The 18,192-nt window shown below is 39.5% G+C and overlaps 1 protein-coding gene across 12 annotated transcripts in view; it reads right to left on the bottom strand.

The window, feature by feature from the left end:
- Positions 1 to 18,192, bottom strand: part of ST18 (ST18 C2H2C-type zinc finger transcription factor) — a 185,699-nt gene that overhangs the window by 79,883 nt on the left and 87,624 nt on the right. For 7 of the 12 annotated variants that reach the window (XR_014513872.1, XM_083450975.1, XM_083450969.1 and 4 more), the window contains one exon: positions 3,535 to 3,641. The exons of the other annotated variants lie outside the window; for them this stretch is intronic. Coding sequence is in view for 3 of the 7 variants with exons in the window: in XM_083450969.1 (XP_083307095.1) it covers positions 3,535 to 3,641 (107 nt within the window). In the remaining 4 variants the exon portion in view is untranslated. The remainder of the gene's footprint in view (positions 1 to 3,534; positions 3,642 to 18,192) is intronic. 12 annotated transcript variants of the gene reach the window in all.

Genomic DNA, 18,192 nt, shown 5'->3' with positions numbered 1-18,192 from the left:
ACATAATCAAGGCTGCAATTCTGTAGTATGTCCAACTAAAGTCAATAGAAATTCTGAGTAGACATGTAAACAATTGCATTGCAAAACACATAACAAAGGTATGTGCTGCGTTGGAGCTCTTGGTGGGTGATCCCAATGTAATTTTAAAAATAAAATAAAGACAGCCATCATCTGACCTAGTTTGGATTGAAGATCATAACAGAGGCATGAGAGTCCAACCCTTTCCCAAAACCACAACACCAGTCTAGATTTTTCTAGAAGCTACGGAAGGGGAAACTTGCAAGCTAAACTTTCATCAGAAGCTCCAAATGCACAACTCCTACTTAGCGTGCAGTATAGCCCTTGTATAACTAAGAGCCTCCACACTACATGTTAAGTTATTTTATATGTATAAAGCTAGCTACTAAAAAAATCCTCTGCTTTTCCTCAGCAGTGAAGTGCTTTCCTGAGTAAAGTGGCCTTCTATCACTTTCAAAATATATCCAGAAATGGTCTGCATACATATGATGCCTTACTTCTAGATTACTCAACACTTGCGACAAAGTTCCTTCAGTATGTGCTTCTCACATAATGCCTCTGGGAGCAGCTCCCATGTTTTATATGATCATGGCAGTCTTAAGAAAAGAGTTGCTGCTGCCTCACAAGGTGTTGGAGCCAGATACATGGAGATAATAGTTCATGTCTTCAGTTCCTTATGTCATCCCAGCCCACTCCTGAGTCTACAGGTACCCAATTGCAGCCTCAGAAACCATCACCCAGAAGATGCTAGTTGTATGAGCCAACACTCAATAACTCAAAGGCCAACTACATAAAATATTAAAACTCAATCCTAATAATGTCTTACACAGAAGTAAATTTCATGCATGTCATTGGAGCTTAGTATCGGATAAATGTGTGTGTTTATAATATTGCAGTTTAAATGTGTGACTGTATTTGTTCACCTTACTCCCTTAAAAAAAAAAATCACAAAAAATATCAAGGGAACATGTTAATCCAGATCAGGATCCAGATCAGGATGATTAACCCTTTCCCATACCATTTCCCACTGAAAATCAGCTCAATTGAAGCACCATTTGTATTCATATCATTTTCCTTTCCTTGGCAAATAGCAGCTGAAAGGAGAAATGCCATGGGAGAAAAAGTTGGTTCTTACGTTGTACCATGACCATGATCCGGACTGGAGTTATCACATTTTATAGATATTAAAAATGATATTCAAATATAATTACATATTTAGCATGTCATGTAGTTTGGCCATCAGTCCAATGCCCCCACTGAAAAGGTTTGGGTTTGAGCTAACATGTGGTGACGCAAACATTTTATCTGTGGTAGTTAATGTGATGGCTCATTCACCTCAGCAAAAAAGAGATGAAGAGAAAAAATTAAAAAGAAGAGACTAAATCTCAAACTGATACCGCTGAAAGGATAATTTATTAGTATTTGTAAATTGATTGGGGTATTCAGATAAAAACTGTTCAGGAGCACTGCAAATCACTAATATGTGAAATATAAACATTACAATGAATTCAAAATGCTGAAGCAAATCAATAAATGACCTCATGCTTGCAAGTCACCACTTGATACTACAGCCTTTGAGTGATCAATACCTTTTTGGACTTTGAAAGAAAGTCGTAGAGCTGGGTAGTAGCTACCAAGCACAACTCATTAGATTGAAAAGAGGGTAGTTCAAAAGCTAAGTCCTAAATGTTTGTTATGTGTCCAGGGCAAGATCATGTGGTGCTGGAAATGGAGAAAAGTTCTGCTGCCAGGATCAGGTTGTAAATCGGCATAAAATTTACTGGGTTATTATAAATAACATTGGTCACTTGTATATGTATGTCTTGGTTACAAACAAGATGTCAATTCACTTGCAATTTATACAATGTAGATCAAAAGGAAATTGTTGCCTAGAGGGAAGACTGAAGCCAAATCAACAAAATTGCATATGGAATCTTTAAATCTATTTAAAATAGGATGAATATTACTGCTTGGATAGGAGACTAAAGCCAAATCAACCAAATTTTATATGAATGCTTTTAATCCATTTAAAGTAGGAGAAATATTATACTTCAAGCACACAACCCACTCTCTTAGAAATCATACATTCTTATCTGCAATGCGAAGGAAGTTGTTGAACAATGCAGACTACTGCTTCAAAAAAGGTCCATGACATATTTTTTAGCACTTGCCAAGTAACAATCTGAAGTATTCTTCTCTTCCCCCCTCTCCATCATGAATTCTTTAGTCATGTTTCATTCCCCCCTCCCTTCAGCAGGTATAAAATGTAAAAATGGGACTGAAGGATCTTTTCAGCGATGTGTTGCTTTTTGGATTTTGATAACTTCTTTTTCAAACACAGTATTTTCCATTTCAGCATTATTGCTGGTGCTTCCCCAAAACGAAAAATGAATGGTGCAAATTTGACTGCTTCAGCTGTGTTACTATCCTCCCAAACTAAAATAAATAAGTCCAAACACTAAATCTAAATCTGAAAACAGATTCAATTTGAGACTACATACCGTGTAATCCATTCTAGGACACCATGATTACTGATGGCCAAATGCTATGTATATTTTTGAAGGAGTATTTTTCAAAGGGGGTCTAATATTTGAAAATGCATAACGGCGGAATAAACGTTAGACCAGAGACAAGCTTGGATGGTTCTGTAATGAGGATGATTTATTTTGATTCTCACTTCTGATTTCAGAGTTGTCACTGCTGTTGTGTTCCTCATCCATGCAACTTTGCACAACTGGCAGTGCTGAATATAAACCAAAGCCATATGTTTATGTCCTTTTGCCAAACGATTACAGCAAATAGTTCTATTATTCCCTTAGGTAACTAATGTGTGCCAAGGATTTCTATTAGTCTGCTTTACCAAGGCATCAGAGGGTAAAGTCGCAGCTTTATGAAATAAGGGGGCAGGTGCCAGCTTTATATTTTCAGAACAAATATGTAAAAAAAAAATTATACCACATAAAAGATTGGACAGCACAAGCCGAAACAGAATCTTAATTTTTAAAAAATAAATAAATAAATATCTGTAGGATTCCTTTTACAATGAAATGTGTTTTTTGAATAGCGTATGACAGAAAACCATTTAAAATCTAAATAACAAAGTATGTTTATGTGCAGTCAAGCACATGATGTGCACTGCAAACATTAAACATGTTAGACACATGCAAAACATGTGTGACATTGCAAACATGCAACATTTGGTGCATGTTTTGTGCTGTATTATTATTTTTAAATTCTTATAATGAAAATGGTGCATATTAAAATATATTTTCAATTCTGATGAGTACATGCAGCTCTGAAAATATTGTTGCTGCTTGCTCATTTGAGAATGAGAAAGCATCAGAAGTGTCGGCCTGTTGTATTGAGAAGATGCTACATGGACCTATCAAATTTTGTTAAGAGTTTAAATGAAGCCAAAGTTTGGAAGTCATAATGAGATTTCAAATGGAACAGCAGCTCAATAAATGAAATCACATACTTTCCACTCAAAACTAAACACTAAATGCATTCTCCCACCTTTGCTTGCTTCGGAGCAAAATTATGTGCAAATTCCAAATGACCAAATCCGTCTCTCGGACCAAAATGTCTTGTTTGACTTAACAGATAATCCAAAAATTCATTCTCTGTAAGAAAGAATGCAAAATGAATGAGCAAAATCACAGACCCAGCAGGAGGAAAGTGTGCTAAATTTCTACTCCCCTCCTGTCCTGTTCTCAGTGTACATGTGAAGAGTCTGCCCTCTGCTTTTCAGTGGGTAAACTTCCATTACTTTGAAAATAATTATAAGTGCACCTATACAAAGTTCAATCCTGCTCTTGAAATAGTTTTATATTTTGAGGATCTGATGCTAACATTTGAGCACACATGGTGGATGTGAGCATTATAAATTTAAGTTATGGAGAATTAAATTGTTCTGTTTAAAACTAAGAAGGAAATCCATGTTACTTAACTGACACCTACATTATTTATTTGGAAAGAAGATGCATAGATTTTACAAAAGAGTACATAATTTTACATAAGAGAGTCAGGGGAGGGGAGGGGAGAGGCTAGAAGAGATGCTGGTGGACTCAACTCCCATCAGTCCCAGCTACCAGGACCAGGGATGATGGGAGCTGTAGCAAAGCAATGTCTGGGGGGCAATGGGTTGTCCACTCCTGTGCTAGAGGGTTAGACTTGAAAGACCTTCTTTGACGACTCATTTAATAAATACTGGTCTTTCTTTTTGCAGTATATTGCAATGGTTGGATGAAACGACCTCGGATAAGGGATACTTATACAGTAGCCCAATGTTACTGTCCAGTGCTCCATCTCCATAGAATTAAAACTTAAACAGTTCTTTAGTGGTTCTATCGTTGTGCAGAGTAGAACCTGTTTGAGAAAGGAAGGGGGCACCAATGAGTCTTTATAGGCAACGACAACTGCGAAGCAGGGCTTAATAATTTGTGCATTGGCTCAGTGTTAGAGCTTAAGGAAGGAGGAAGTGCACGATGTAGGAATAAATAGAAATATCCTGAGCAGGCGCAGAGTGCATTTCCTTCATCACTGAATTAATGACAAGGAGCCTGCACATATCAGAACTAATAGGTAAGAATGTCCAAATCATAGGTCAAGGCAGACTTGAGACCCAACGTGACTTTTTCTAGAAATTAAATGCTCATGCTACAAAGGGCACACTGATATAATGATGGTGATTAAATGTACCACCATCAATATATGCAGCATTTTACAGAGTAGCAACATGGTGTTAGGTAAACACAAGGAGTTAACAGTCGAAAATTCCACACAAAGTCAGCTATAGAAGAAAGGAAGGAAGATGATGCTTATGCTAAAAAAGAGAATAATATGCTGAAGGAGCACATCTAAGGGGGGAAATAAGGATTTCTTGGTTAGAGATCTAGGACCAGCAAGTATGCCACACCCCAAGGAATGAGGTCAGGTTTTAGTCAAGTTAGCATAAGTCAGTATTTATCTCACTACATCTTAAGTTGATTCATGGGATTGTTTTGGTTATCATATTAAATCAATGTCTGGCTTAACTATTTGCAACATTCAGTCTCCCACCAGCTAGATGGCTTTAAAAGGGGGTTAGATAAATTAATGGTGACTATTAATCATGGTTCTCTCCAGTATCATGGGTAATATGCCTCTGAGTAACAGATGCTGGGATTCTTGTGCTCATGTCCTCCTTGTAGACTTCCTTTAGGCATCTGGCTGGCCACTATGAGAACAGAATGCTGGACTGTGTAGATTTTGAGCATGATGCAGCAGGGCTTGTCTTATGTTCTTATTTTCTGACAATGCACTACACCAGATAAAGTGAAGCTCATTTGGTACATTAAAGTTGTCATGTAAATTAAAGAAGGCAGAAGTGCTAATGTTAATCCCTCAAGATATACAAGCTACATTAACACTTAAGGAATCAAATTGAATAAGTTGCATTTGCGTATCTACCTGCAGCACCAATGCTAACCTGAGAGTTTTTGATACTGAGTAGTTTGCTTACTGCTCTCTAAATAAGAAGACAGCAGCAGAATATGAGTGCTCAGAAATTACTCTGAATCTAGTTCTTTGAGAAAGTTTACATTAGTGTCAATTTGTTCTCTTGAAAAAGCTGAAAAAATATTATTTAGTAATGCTAAACTTTGGGTACAATCACTTGTCCTGGAACTACTACTACTATTATTACTATTAGCTCAACTGGACATGATAGGACCATTTCAACTGTGCAAGAAAAGTTCTTGATGGACTGTGACCAATTTGTCTTGTTTTCGGAAATGGAAATGCCTGTGTCCTGGCTGCTTCAGATCAATTCTGCCTGTCCCCCACAGAATACAACAACACCTCTATTCAGTTTCCTAGATTGAATATAGTCTATTATCTGTCCTTTTGACATGGTAGCTTAGAACATTTTCAGAAGTGTTCTGGAAATAATACTCTAGAACTTAATAATTAGCATGGTTTCCAACAAATTGTACTCAGTGTAGACCACTGAAATCAGTGGACTTGGGTAAGTCCATTGCAGCCAGTGCAGTTCACTTTAAAGATCTGCACTTTAACATTTATTCACAAATTTATCATGGTACGAGTTTACTTTTTTGTAGTTTGACAAGTTTGATACAATCATATTTATAAATTATATTTCAGCCACTGAAATAAAAAATTCTACTTTTAAAGTTTTCTGAGATATTACACATAGACACACAGACACACAGACACACACACACACACACACACACAAAGACACAATTTTGGCATGGTTCTCACTGCTCCTAGGCTTCTAATTCCTAACATGTCAAACAAAGAAAAGTTTAGCAAGTACACACAGCACTGAGTGAACATTACAGCTAAGAGGAGGGAAATGATCCAACTAACTAAAAGGATGTTAATCTTATAATAGACATGCTACTCAAAAAAATAGGTTGTGTGCCCTGATAAGATTTTAATTTACTAATCTTGTTCTGTACAAGAGCCACTTTGCACCTGCCTCTGTCCTTTTGTTTGCAACACATTATCCTAAAACAAAGGATCCCTGAATGAAGCCCTTTCTATATCTTTAAATTTAGCAGCCTTTTCTCCCTCTCTAATGCTCCATCAGGTTATATATTTATTAGCGATACATTTTCCACTTATTTTCTCAAAGATTGCCAATAAAGCACTAAATCACATAAGGGAGTAGCTGTAAACCCTTGGAGTTCCCCAATGTCAAACTCATTAGCATCCGAATAACCACACAGCAGCACATCATCTGCACAATTGTAAATTTTACTACTTTTAAATAGCATTTCTCAAAAGGCTCATTTTCAACTTTCTTCAGTGGTTGGCTCTCAGGGGGCAAGGCGCTTCCTGACGCTCACAGCTTCAACTCAACAACCGGGCCGTTTACTGTCAGAAGCGTCAGTCCTCTGCCCTAACCCCATCTGCTGTCTCTTGCTTCCTAAGGGACCGAGAGTTAAGACAGCACAGCTGAGATCCACTTAGGAAAGTGCACAGAGGGCAGGGGCGGGTGGAACTTTGCAGACTGACTACAAAGTGCAATAGATTTCTGACTGAGGCAGCGATGCTGCAAAAACGGCTCTGGAAAGTATCACGAAGCTGTAGGGATTTCCTAACCCCTTGACATTAGACAACATGATGAGCTGGGTTTCATCTTGATTGAAGGCCTCAGTCATTTCAAAGAGACTCCAGTATTTTGCTCTTGATGATGGACCAGTGCAGCCCGCAAGTCTTACGGATAAAAGAAAAACCACCTCTTTGATGGAAGATTAGCTTTTGAAATGATATTTGATGTATTTGTTAGCTATTTTCACATCCTTCACATATTTAGGCTATGCATGTGTGAGCCTCAAAAGATGACAATTGTTTTGAAATGTAGGAAGACGTGTTGGACCAAGTCAGAAACCTTGTCCACCTTAGTTTAATATTGTCTGAATAATGTCAAGCAGTGGTTCTCTGGGATTACAGGCAGATGGTTTTCCCAGCCCTCCCTGAAGTTTTCAGGCACTAACAGGGTGCTCTGCTATTGCACTGTGGACCTTCCCCCCAAACACATTAAGGCCTTCATACAGCACTGGGCTTTTCTCCATTAACCAATGAGTCAATGTCACAGCACCTTCAATCAGCCTTCAGACAGATTGGCCCTCCACTCTATTCATCATTAAATAGACCTAGGAAGATTATTGTGAGTTTTATATTCATGGTCACAGAAGCAGCAGATGGAGACAAGCCAGCACTCCTGCTGGTGTGATTGCACCACATCACCCCTTCCTTCCCAGTAAGCAACAGTGACCCACCTACCAGGAAGCTAGCACAGCAGTTCCGTCCCACCCAGCTTGCAGCTTATGCAGGGTCATGCTTATGGTACAGTGAAATGAGCAAACTGGCCAGTCTCTTATTGAGCATGTGAACATCTGAGCTGGAATAAATGAATATGTTTTTGGATGCTCCCTTGCCATATTTCTTGATTGTGAAGATTATTTTACAAATATTGCCGTATTGTTTGATACTGTTGCAAGCTTGAGGCTCTCACCATGACATGTTCTAATGAACATATGCAGTGCTGTTTCTGGGGGTAAAGCGTGACACTTGACACTTACTTGTAACAACTTTGTGGTGTCCACTGGCACCTTTGTTTTAAAAAAGGGAGGGAAGCACTGGTGGCAGCAGGAGTGCCACAGCAAAATAGTCTCTTGCAAGGAGAACAGTGTTTCTTCCCCATCCACTTTCATCCTTAGGTTAGGGGATTAGGCCTATGGACCTGTTATAGGCCAGGGGTTGGCAACTCATGAACATTGGCCGTTTCAAAAGCTATCTGCAAGCTATCACTTTAAACCTCAGGAAAACCAATATACATCTGTCCCACCTCCTGCAGCCTGTTGTGTGTAAAGGAAGGTGTGGGGAGACAAAAGAGGTTCACAGAAAAGAGAGAAAAGTGGGTAACCCCCACACTTTTATCCACTACTGGCTTCAACCCTACCCACAGCCAGGGTGCATTATCCTGGAGGGAAGGTGGTCCTCAAAAGACAAAAGGCTCTTCATACCTGGTATAGGCCTCAGAGTCCAAAGTTTCTATGAGACAAATGCCTGTGGCAGTTAGATTGTTTGGCATGCTGAGAGGGCTCACTCCTTTAACTGTTCTGAAATCATGTTGTTGTTGTTGTTTAGTCGTTTAGTCGTGTCCGACTCTTCGTGACTCCATGGACCTGAGCATGCCAGGCACTCCTGTCTTCCACTGCCTCCCGCAGTTTAGTCAAACTCATGCTGGTAGCTTCGAGAACACTATCCAACCATCTCGTCCTCTGTCATCCCCTTCTCCTTGTGCCCTCCATCTTTCCCAACATCAGGGTCTTTTCCAGGGAGTCTTCTCTTCTCATCAGGTGGCCAAAGTATTGGAGCCTCAGCTTCAGGATCTGTCCTTCCAGTGAGCACTCAGGGCTGATTTCCTTAAGAATGGATAGGTTTGATCTTCTTGCAGTCCATGGGACTCTCAAGAGTCTCCTCCAGCACCATAACTCAAAAGCATCAATTCTTCAGCAATCAGCCTTCTTTATGGTCCAGCTCTCACTTCCATACATCACTACTGGCTGAAATCAGGTACCTACTCCCAAACCAACCAACTTCAATTTCTCTTATCCCAAGTGAATAAATAGGTATGGGAGAGGTATCCCAAGCCAAGCTCTTTTTCAGCGACCATAGCTTCCCATTTGGATAATATATTCCAGAGAGCTGTGGCAACTGACTACACTTTTGCATTATATTTTTCCCTGTCCTGCTACTTTGTTGCAAGTCTCTAATTTAAGCTGCTCAAACCCACCAGGCCTACTTTGCACCCTCCTCAAGTGTATTTGCCAGGTTAAAATGTTCATTCTTGCTTGCCTTGATACACAGGATATTTGATGATGTCTGCAATCAAGCCTATTGTGCAAAGGTAGCACTAACATTTGTTTCTCTGTCTACTTTTGCTTCTGGACCATTGCAGGAGGTTGTGCAGAAGGAAGGGAATTCATCCTTCAGGCTGAAAACCCCTGATGTAAAGCCAGGATTGCAGTGAACACATCTGTCTTAAGGGCGCAGGGGGGAGGTGGGGAGGTGTGATACCTGAGAAGCTGGCCCTATGCACATCACCTCTCCAAAAGTTTTGTGTCTATCATAAATTCAGCTTTCAGTTTGGCAATGTGCCATGAGTGTGCTGATTGCTTTCAAACATAACAAGGGAAGGGTCCCTGTCTGAAATAAAACCAACGATCCTTCACAATTCAATCATTTTCCTATACTCAACATCAGCAGAAGACACATTATTATTATTTATTTAATTATATACTGCCCTATACCCAGAGGTCTCTGGGTGGTTCACAGAATAGGGCCAATTCACATGATCCCCCATATGAGTTGATGATGCAAACTAGCAGAATCCAGAGCTGGGCTCTGCTGGTGTGTACTGCAATTTTTTTCTTTTTAAATAACATTTTATTGATTTTTCCAAAAATAAAAAACAACAATGCAAAAAAACCCACAAATTGACTTCCTTCTAATCCCTTCATTGGTTCTTTATCAAGATACTGCATGTATTTAAATCACCTATTATCCATTCATAATAAAATTACAAGTAATCTTAAAACCCTGCTAATGTATTAACCTGTGTACATTGCTTCTGTATATATGCAATAAACATCTTCCATTCTTCCTTAAATTCATTATCATCTCTTAATTTCACCATCAATTTTGCCATTTCAGCGTATTCCATTACTTTAACTTGCCAATCTTCTTTAGATGGGACACCTTCTTCTTTTCAATATTGTGCTAATAAAGTCCGTGGGGCCGATATGTACTGCAAATTTTCAATGTGTGTCAACATAGCTGCCAGCATGATTTGCCCTATGACTACATGTTAACCAAATGCACAGTAAGTTGCATTCAAAAAGTCCACACATTTAGGTGTTTAGATGGCAATACTGTTAAGGGAAGTTGAAAGATGTTAATATTAGTTAACCTTTACCACTTACATGTTATGGGGTGGGGCATGGCATATAGCATGTATGCTTTAAATTCTGCATTTTGTTGGGGTTTTGGTGGGGAGGGGTTGCCTATATATCTATAAAAATCCTTAAAAGAAAATAGAAAGCGGCACATTTCATTATGGGTTCAGCAATGATCTAAATAAAGGTGTGAGATAGGGGAGCAGTGCAACTCTGACATGCGCTGAAAGTGCCCATCAAAGAAGCCATGCATTAGGAGGGTCTTGTGGATCAGCTGTGGCTTGAGTTGTTATCTGCATACATGCTGGTTGCTTTTAGATTTGACTATCCATTTCTTCTACTATTGCTACCTGCAAAGTTGTAGCTTAAAATTAGCAATCTGCTACCCGAGTAATACTTTGGCCACCTGATGAGAAGAGAAGACTCCCTGGAAAAGACCCTGATGTTGGGAAAGATGGAGGGCACAAGGAGACTGGGACGACAGAGGACGAGATGGTTGGATAGTGTTATTGAAGCTACCAGCATGAGTTTGACCAGTGGAAAACAGGAGTGCCTGGCGTGCTCTGGTCCATGGGGTCACAAAGAGTTGGGCACAACTGAATGACTAAACAACAACAACAACCCGAGTAATGGCTCTGAAAAGGAAGTATGACCCTTTTTTCACCATCACGATAGACATGGCAATTCAAAAATTTCATGCACTTTAATGTTGTAACCTGCCCTGTGGCCTTAGGATGAAGGGCAAATAAAGGAATAATTCTGTTTGGGGAAAATAAAACCATTTTATATGAGGTATTTCTCTTCCGCTTTCTGGAACACCCATGTATAATGTAAAACCATTAACCAACACTGAACCATTTTTTGGGTTATGTGAGCTTATTCCCACAATGCATGTTCCTTCCTATGTGTGACAGTTCCTTCCATGCCATCTAAAAAACTGAGTTTGTGCCCCATAGGCTGCTGTTGTGATTGGTTCCACTGGTTCAGAAATCCGAACCATTATTTGTGCTAACTTTACATTTTATTCCAACTTTATGACTTTGCATAAGATAAAATATAAAAAAAGTACAAAAGTATAAATACTCAGAAAAATGTAGCTTAACTGGAAATGTGTATATGGTAAGAAAGACACAACGGACATATTATACTTATTCTCCTGAATTTGTTAGTAGTACAGATAGATATAGATATAGATATTTAAAAAAATAAGCATATGATTTCACTTGCTATGGGCAAGCATTTTAAAGTCCCAAATCTAACATACAAATATTTATGAACTTCCAAAAAGTGTCAGTGGTGCATAGAATGAACTGAATCTATTCCATCTTGCCCAACATTTTTGGGGTGGATTTTGCAGCATTTGAGTTGGATTCTACAACCCATTTCTCCCATGTGCTGAGGTCTCAGAAAAGTGGAAGGATGCCTGGTGTGGCTTGGAGAGGTCACTTGACTACGCTAGGCTTCCTTGCATCTTACTAAAGCCTATGTCAAGTGGGTGGTAGCCTATCGTTGTTATGTAGCGGTCCTCATAAAATAGGAGATTTAGGTCTAGCACAAACCATGGGAGACCTTGTGTGCCAGGCCAGCCATCAAAGGGAGACAATAACGCCAGGCACATATTGAAGGGACAACAGTGGCAGCTTCCCATGACCACTCCCCTCTGTTTCAGGATCAGACCTATGAATACCATGCCACCCTTTCTCCATCACCCTAAAACTAGGCAGTTGGCCTCAGATGCAGTGGTGGATGCCAGCCTTTTGCTAGTCTCAAAGTAAACTTCACATGTAGAGTCAGTTTCCTGTACATGAAATAGGAGGAGGGGCAGTACTCCTACTATCTTCCTCTTTCATCATCTAGTGCAGGAGTCAGCAAACTTTTTCAGCAGGGTGCCGGTCCACTGTCCCTCAGACCTTGTGGGGGGCTGGACTATATTTTGAAAAAATAATAATGAAAGAATTCCTATGCCCCACAAATAACCCAGAGTTATTTTAAATAAAAGGACACATGCTACTCATGTAAAAACATGCTGATTCCTGGACAGTCTGTGGGCCGGATTTAGAAGGTGATTGGGCCAGATCCAGTCCCCGGGCCTTAGTTTGCCTACCCAGGATTTAGTGTAATGTCTTGAGTCAGCCCTGATTCCCATCATGATCTGGGGCCAACTGCCAAGATTTCTGCCTGTGGATCCCAAAGGCAGTGAACTCTTTAACCATTACTTTTAAATGGTGGCTGACACACTGAATTCAGAGTACAATTGCTCCCTGTGTTTCATGACACCTGGCTTAACTTTGTTTTAGTTACTGCTGCGACACAATGAGAACAGATTCCCTTTGCCTCAGTGAGAAAACCTTTTCACCTCTGTGCTTGTCCTCACAACACCTGTAAAAAGCAACCTCCTTTGCGTTCTTTTTATTTTATTTTAAATACACTGCAGCAGTTTCTACTGCCTTGTGCAAGATCATATTTTGCCTTGCAGAAAGGTTTAACTTTCACCTGATTCAAGCAACAAACTATCTCACAAAGATGCCTGAGGCCTCACATTAATTAACATAACTGCATTTAGATGCTATTCATGGCTGATAGTTCCAACACCTTGTGTCAAAAAAAGAAAAAAGAAAAAAAAGGAGGGGGTGCCTGCTGTAAACATTATAAACATATTCAAATAAGCTTAACACAATCTGCCATGCTTATTTCTGCCTAGATCATGGACCAGCGAAATGGTTAATGCAAATGGATTTATAATTTGCTTTGGGGGGCCAGTTTCTTCTCCTTATTTATTAGCCCAGCTGATGGGGCAGATTTGATGAGGCACTTCTGGAATAATTGAGTCATCACACAAAGAAGGCTGCTAGCATTCAGAGTGGTTTTATCAGCAGCAAGCAGGCCTGATTACTGACAATTACACTCTGATCCGGTGATGGAGGAGAAAGAGCCAACGAGTGGGAAATGTCCGTGTTTCTATCCAGGAATAATTTCTACATTCATTTTACATGCTAAGTGTTTCCTATCTCTGCATAATAAACTGTAAACAGGAATAGATGGCACAATGTCCCTTAATATTTCCTGGTAATGAAGACACAAATGTACAGTGAGTGCTGATAAATATAGATGAAACATAAGCTCTTCTCCGAGTCTGTATTGTTACCTTTAAAATAAATGCATTTTGGTGGTAAAAGCATAATCATAGGTAATGCAAAAAAATGACAGAAGATTGAAGCTGTCCTTGTAACTACACAGAAACTTTATAAAAGTCCTGTTAATCACTGCAGCTTTCAAGCTGAAGGTGAAATACACGGAAGTACATCATTTTGGTCCTCGGCAGTCAACTATGCAAAAACTCTTTTGGTTATAAACAGTAAAAGGAAGCTACATTGACCTCCATTAACACTTTGTAGAGAGCGTAACTCAGTGCTAAACCACACATGCAGATTATCCTGAAGCTGAAATACATCTTCACTAAAATAAATTCCATTTCCCTCCTATTGGGCCTTTAAAGAGGTAGTATACATTAATGAACAATAAAGGTGGACCTTGGAGAGCTTTAGTTCGGTGTAGGTTGGTCCATTAGGACAAATGGGGCACTGCCCTACTTTGCTCAGTCTGCCCTTGGGCAGCCAGTGTTTGCCTACCTCCTTACTTATAACCAATCAAAGGGATGGCATTGATTGTCAGCTTCCTCCTCCTCCTCCTTGGTGTCCCTTGTAGAACTCATCAGGGAGGAGGATGGGGACAAAACTAGGATTAACTGGCTCCACCTCTCATTGACTCTGGCTCCACCTACCTTCAGTCTCTCTGCTTTATGCCCTACCAGTTCCAGTGGGCACCAGCCACCACTGGTTTGGGGTATTTCCCCTCTTTAGGATGCTGGGGTTTTTAGACAGATACTTCAGAACTCATCAATCAATTATGTAAAAATAGGAAATTTGACAACCCCAAAGAGTCTCCCACCCTTGCTTGAAATGGGTGGTGGTGAACAGCTGAAACACAATTCAGTATTTGGAGAAATGCTAAACTATCAATACTTCTGTTTTCATTCCAGAGTCTATTAGTATGAAAACCCAAATAATAACCTTCTGATGCTTGTTCGTCTCTTTTTCTAATTTCAAGCTGCGTTGTCAAAGAAAGAAAAGTTAGGTGGAATCTACACGCATATTAAAAACACTGTGAAAATGCTTTTTTAAAAAATGTTTTGAAAAATACATTGAATTTTACATAGCTCACTGTCATCATCTAGTGTCACATTTGTATACTGCACTTTACAACACATTTAAAATGTTTTATTTGCAGCTGTATAGCCAAGTCCTTATTCTCTGTTCTCCTAGGGTAACTATGGCAACTGTGTGTTGCTGAAGTAATCGCTTAACTTCAAGACCTGAGTTAGAATAATATGCAATATTTTGAATACAAGTGTACGCAAACAGCCCTGTGATTTCACTACAATTTCTTTCATAACCACACATTTTTTATCCAAGTGTTCTTCAGAGTAAAAATGTGCTAACACTTACCAAATAGTTTTGTCTAAATTAACAACCCAAATTTCCAAAGAAGAGAAAAATGCATACTTATTTCAAAAAGGTACTGCGCTTAGATTGCAATCCAAGAGCAAGGCCCATTGAACGCAGTGGAAATTACTTCTGAGTAGACATAGTGAGGGTTACAACATTAGGCTACATTCACACCATACATTTAAAGCACCAAGATACCACTCTAAAAAGTCATAGAATTGTAGAGTTGGAAGGGACCATAAGGGTCATGGCTTCCCCAAAGAATTCTGGAATCTGACAGTTGGTAGGAGATCTCCAACCCCAAGCTACAATTTCTAGCAAAGTTTAACCAATCAATCCTTTTTCACAGGGAACTCTGGCAATTATAGTTCTGTGAGAGGAATAGGGAATAAGGACCTTCTAACAATCGTCATCACTCATGGCAAACTACACTACCCAGAATTCTTTGTGGTATCATGACATTTTAATCGTATGGTGTTAATGTGACCAGTATCATGAATTAACTCAGAGGCTTTAGAAGATGCTTGGGAATGACCAGTATGATAGCTATGTGGCACAACCCACCAAGTTTTCCTGGGGCAAGCATTATTTAAATGAAGAAAAGCTGTGAATATCTATGCTTGGTGAGCTGCAATAATAAACAGTGATGAAGTAGCACTCAAAAAACAGAATGAGGAAGTGGAATCAACAGAAACACTCCAGAATCAATGTCATGCTCACCATTCTCCACCAGGAACTAACTGGCCTGAAAGGATTTCTACATTTACTATATCTACAAAAGTGTGCCTTTATATACTTTTGTCATCCAAGCACCCATCACTTTGATGGCCTGTGTCAGGGCAAGTGAAATGAGAAGGCCCTTGTCATATCCAGCTACAATGAACTGAGTGTGTGAGGAATGTTGCTGATCAGCCTTGGCTCTCTGCACTGAAGGAAGAAGATGATGTGAAGGAAGCCCTTGCACAGCAGTTCATTACCACAGAGTGAAAAGGGCAACCAACCAGGCTCTACTTCTAACTTATTCAATAGTGGCAACACTGCAGCAGAAACCCTAAATAAGGATGGGAGGAAGATTTAATACAGGAACCTGCTCAGCTACAGCCACTAGACTTGCCCTACCACAGGCTTACTCATAGCAGTAACTAGGGTGGAATCTACACACATATAAAAAATGCTGGGGAAATGCTTTTTTAAAAAATGTTTTGAAAAATATGTTGAACTTTGCATAGCTCACTGTCACCACCTAGTGTCACATTTTATATTGCACTTTACAACACATTTAAAACGTTTTATTTGCAGCTGTGTTGATGAGCCCTAGGACTCTGCTGCAATGCCCCTATGAGCTGTAACACTTCCACCACAAAGGGAGGGGATATCTCTGGGAACTTTATTTGTAGGAATATACCATTTCCCTCTCCTGTGATCACGCTCATGCATATGGTGTGTGTATGTTCCTGCTCTTTAGGATGGAAGAGAACACTGCTTTGAAAGCAAAGCGTGTGCTATTTTATAGAAATCCTAAGGTATTGTGGTTCTATATCACTTATCAGTGTGAAAAAGTTTTAAAGACATTTTCTCATGGATTAACAAACATCTGAGGTAGGCCAGGATAAGAACATTGAAATGCCTGAGGTTATTGAACTGCATGTACATGAAGGGATTTGAAGCTTGGTTTATCAGTGTAAGAAATAATGGAAAGGGAGGGGGGAACCCCCTTTTCTACCCATTGCATCACTGGGATACTTAGAAATTCTTAGCCTTTTGTCTTCTAATTATTTCAGTTATTTTACTGCTGTCTCCTAACAAATGTTTCAAAATGATAATAGTAAAATAATTGTAAAGCGCCTTGTGCACTGCAAATACCTTAAAATCACCCTCATCTTCAGCATCAACAACAAGAAAAAAGCTATTCCTTTCAGGCTTCAGCCACAGTCCCGTTCTTCTTTGTGAACAAAGGTTTCTTACTTCAATAGACATGACAGACATACCCCAAAGGAGTGGGGTGGGGAGGGGATTGAGTCACACAAAAGAAAGGAGTGTGCCATCTTTGAGCATGCAAATCACATATGTTCATTAAATTCAACAGTGCCATGTGAAATGCAGTCTGCCACCTCTAAAAGATTTGTAACTGCCCTAACAGTTAGAGGCAGGCCTTCCCAGCATTTAGTGCATTGTGCTTATGGACAATCTTTGATGACCATGCATAAGCTATGCATGTGTTTGACATTATAATTGGAAGATATAAGACACTTAGTCTAGGAGAGTTTCCTCAGGCTCTGAGGGCCCAGTTCAAGCAACATGACTGGGCTCCTGAATAATTTGACATGTCACAGGTTCATGGTGAGCCTTGCACAATCAGACTTAACTCTGATTTTATATGTTTTCTGGGAAGATATGAATCCTGTTCTCACTACTTGCCCAAGACCTGCCATTCAAGGCATTAAAAACAACAAAACAAAACAAAGAGTAACCAACATATGCAACTTGTCACTATACCAGTTACCACGTTAAACTGGTTAAATTGTGTTGATTCCATCTTGCATCTCGGGCCCCATAATGGTGTTCAAAAACGTGTTTTGAAAACTGCATCTTTCTTATTGACCCCAAAATCCTGCAGCCAACAATTTCTAAAGCTGCACCAGTGACTGTAGAGTGAGGGTTACAGATTATGTATCTGCAAATATCACTAGCTAGAAACACAGTTACATAGTTGAATACAATCACACACACCCAATTAACACACGCAAGAAAACAGGTACTAGTTATCCCAAATACTGTTAAAGCCTGTGATGAAGTAAGAATAAGGCAAATAAGGCTTTATATATACTATGTCAAACTTAGTTCTGCTGCAACCTGTTTTCGCTTACTATTCTTTTAATGATGCAACATCTGTATAAACAGTCCCCAATATTGGGCTGTTTATAAAGATAAGATGCTGACAAGTAAAAAAAATGATTTCCAGCAGATGCTAAAAACAATCTACACGATCAACATAAAAGTACACCAATTCCTTCCTTTGAAAGAACAATTCCCTGACTTAATATGTATTTGTCTATCTATCGTTTCAAGCGTTCTTCACATTGTCCACAGATTTTAAGTGTGTCCTCAAAACATTCAGTGATCATAATTAGAAAACTCCGTTGGGAGCCAAACAGGTGTGTGGTGTTTTCTCAAACAGCCTTTTTCTCTCTCGATTA

The sequence above is a fragment of the Podarcis tiliguerta genome (assembly GCF_965153285.1).
Source record: "Podarcis tiliguerta genome assembly, chromosome: 7".
In the NCBI taxonomy this organism is placed as follows: domain Eukaryota; kingdom Metazoa; phylum Chordata; class Lepidosauria; order Squamata; family Lacertidae; genus Podarcis; species Podarcis tiliguerta.
Note: the sequence above shows the minus strand (reverse complement) of the source record. Positions and strands in the feature narration are given on the sequence as shown.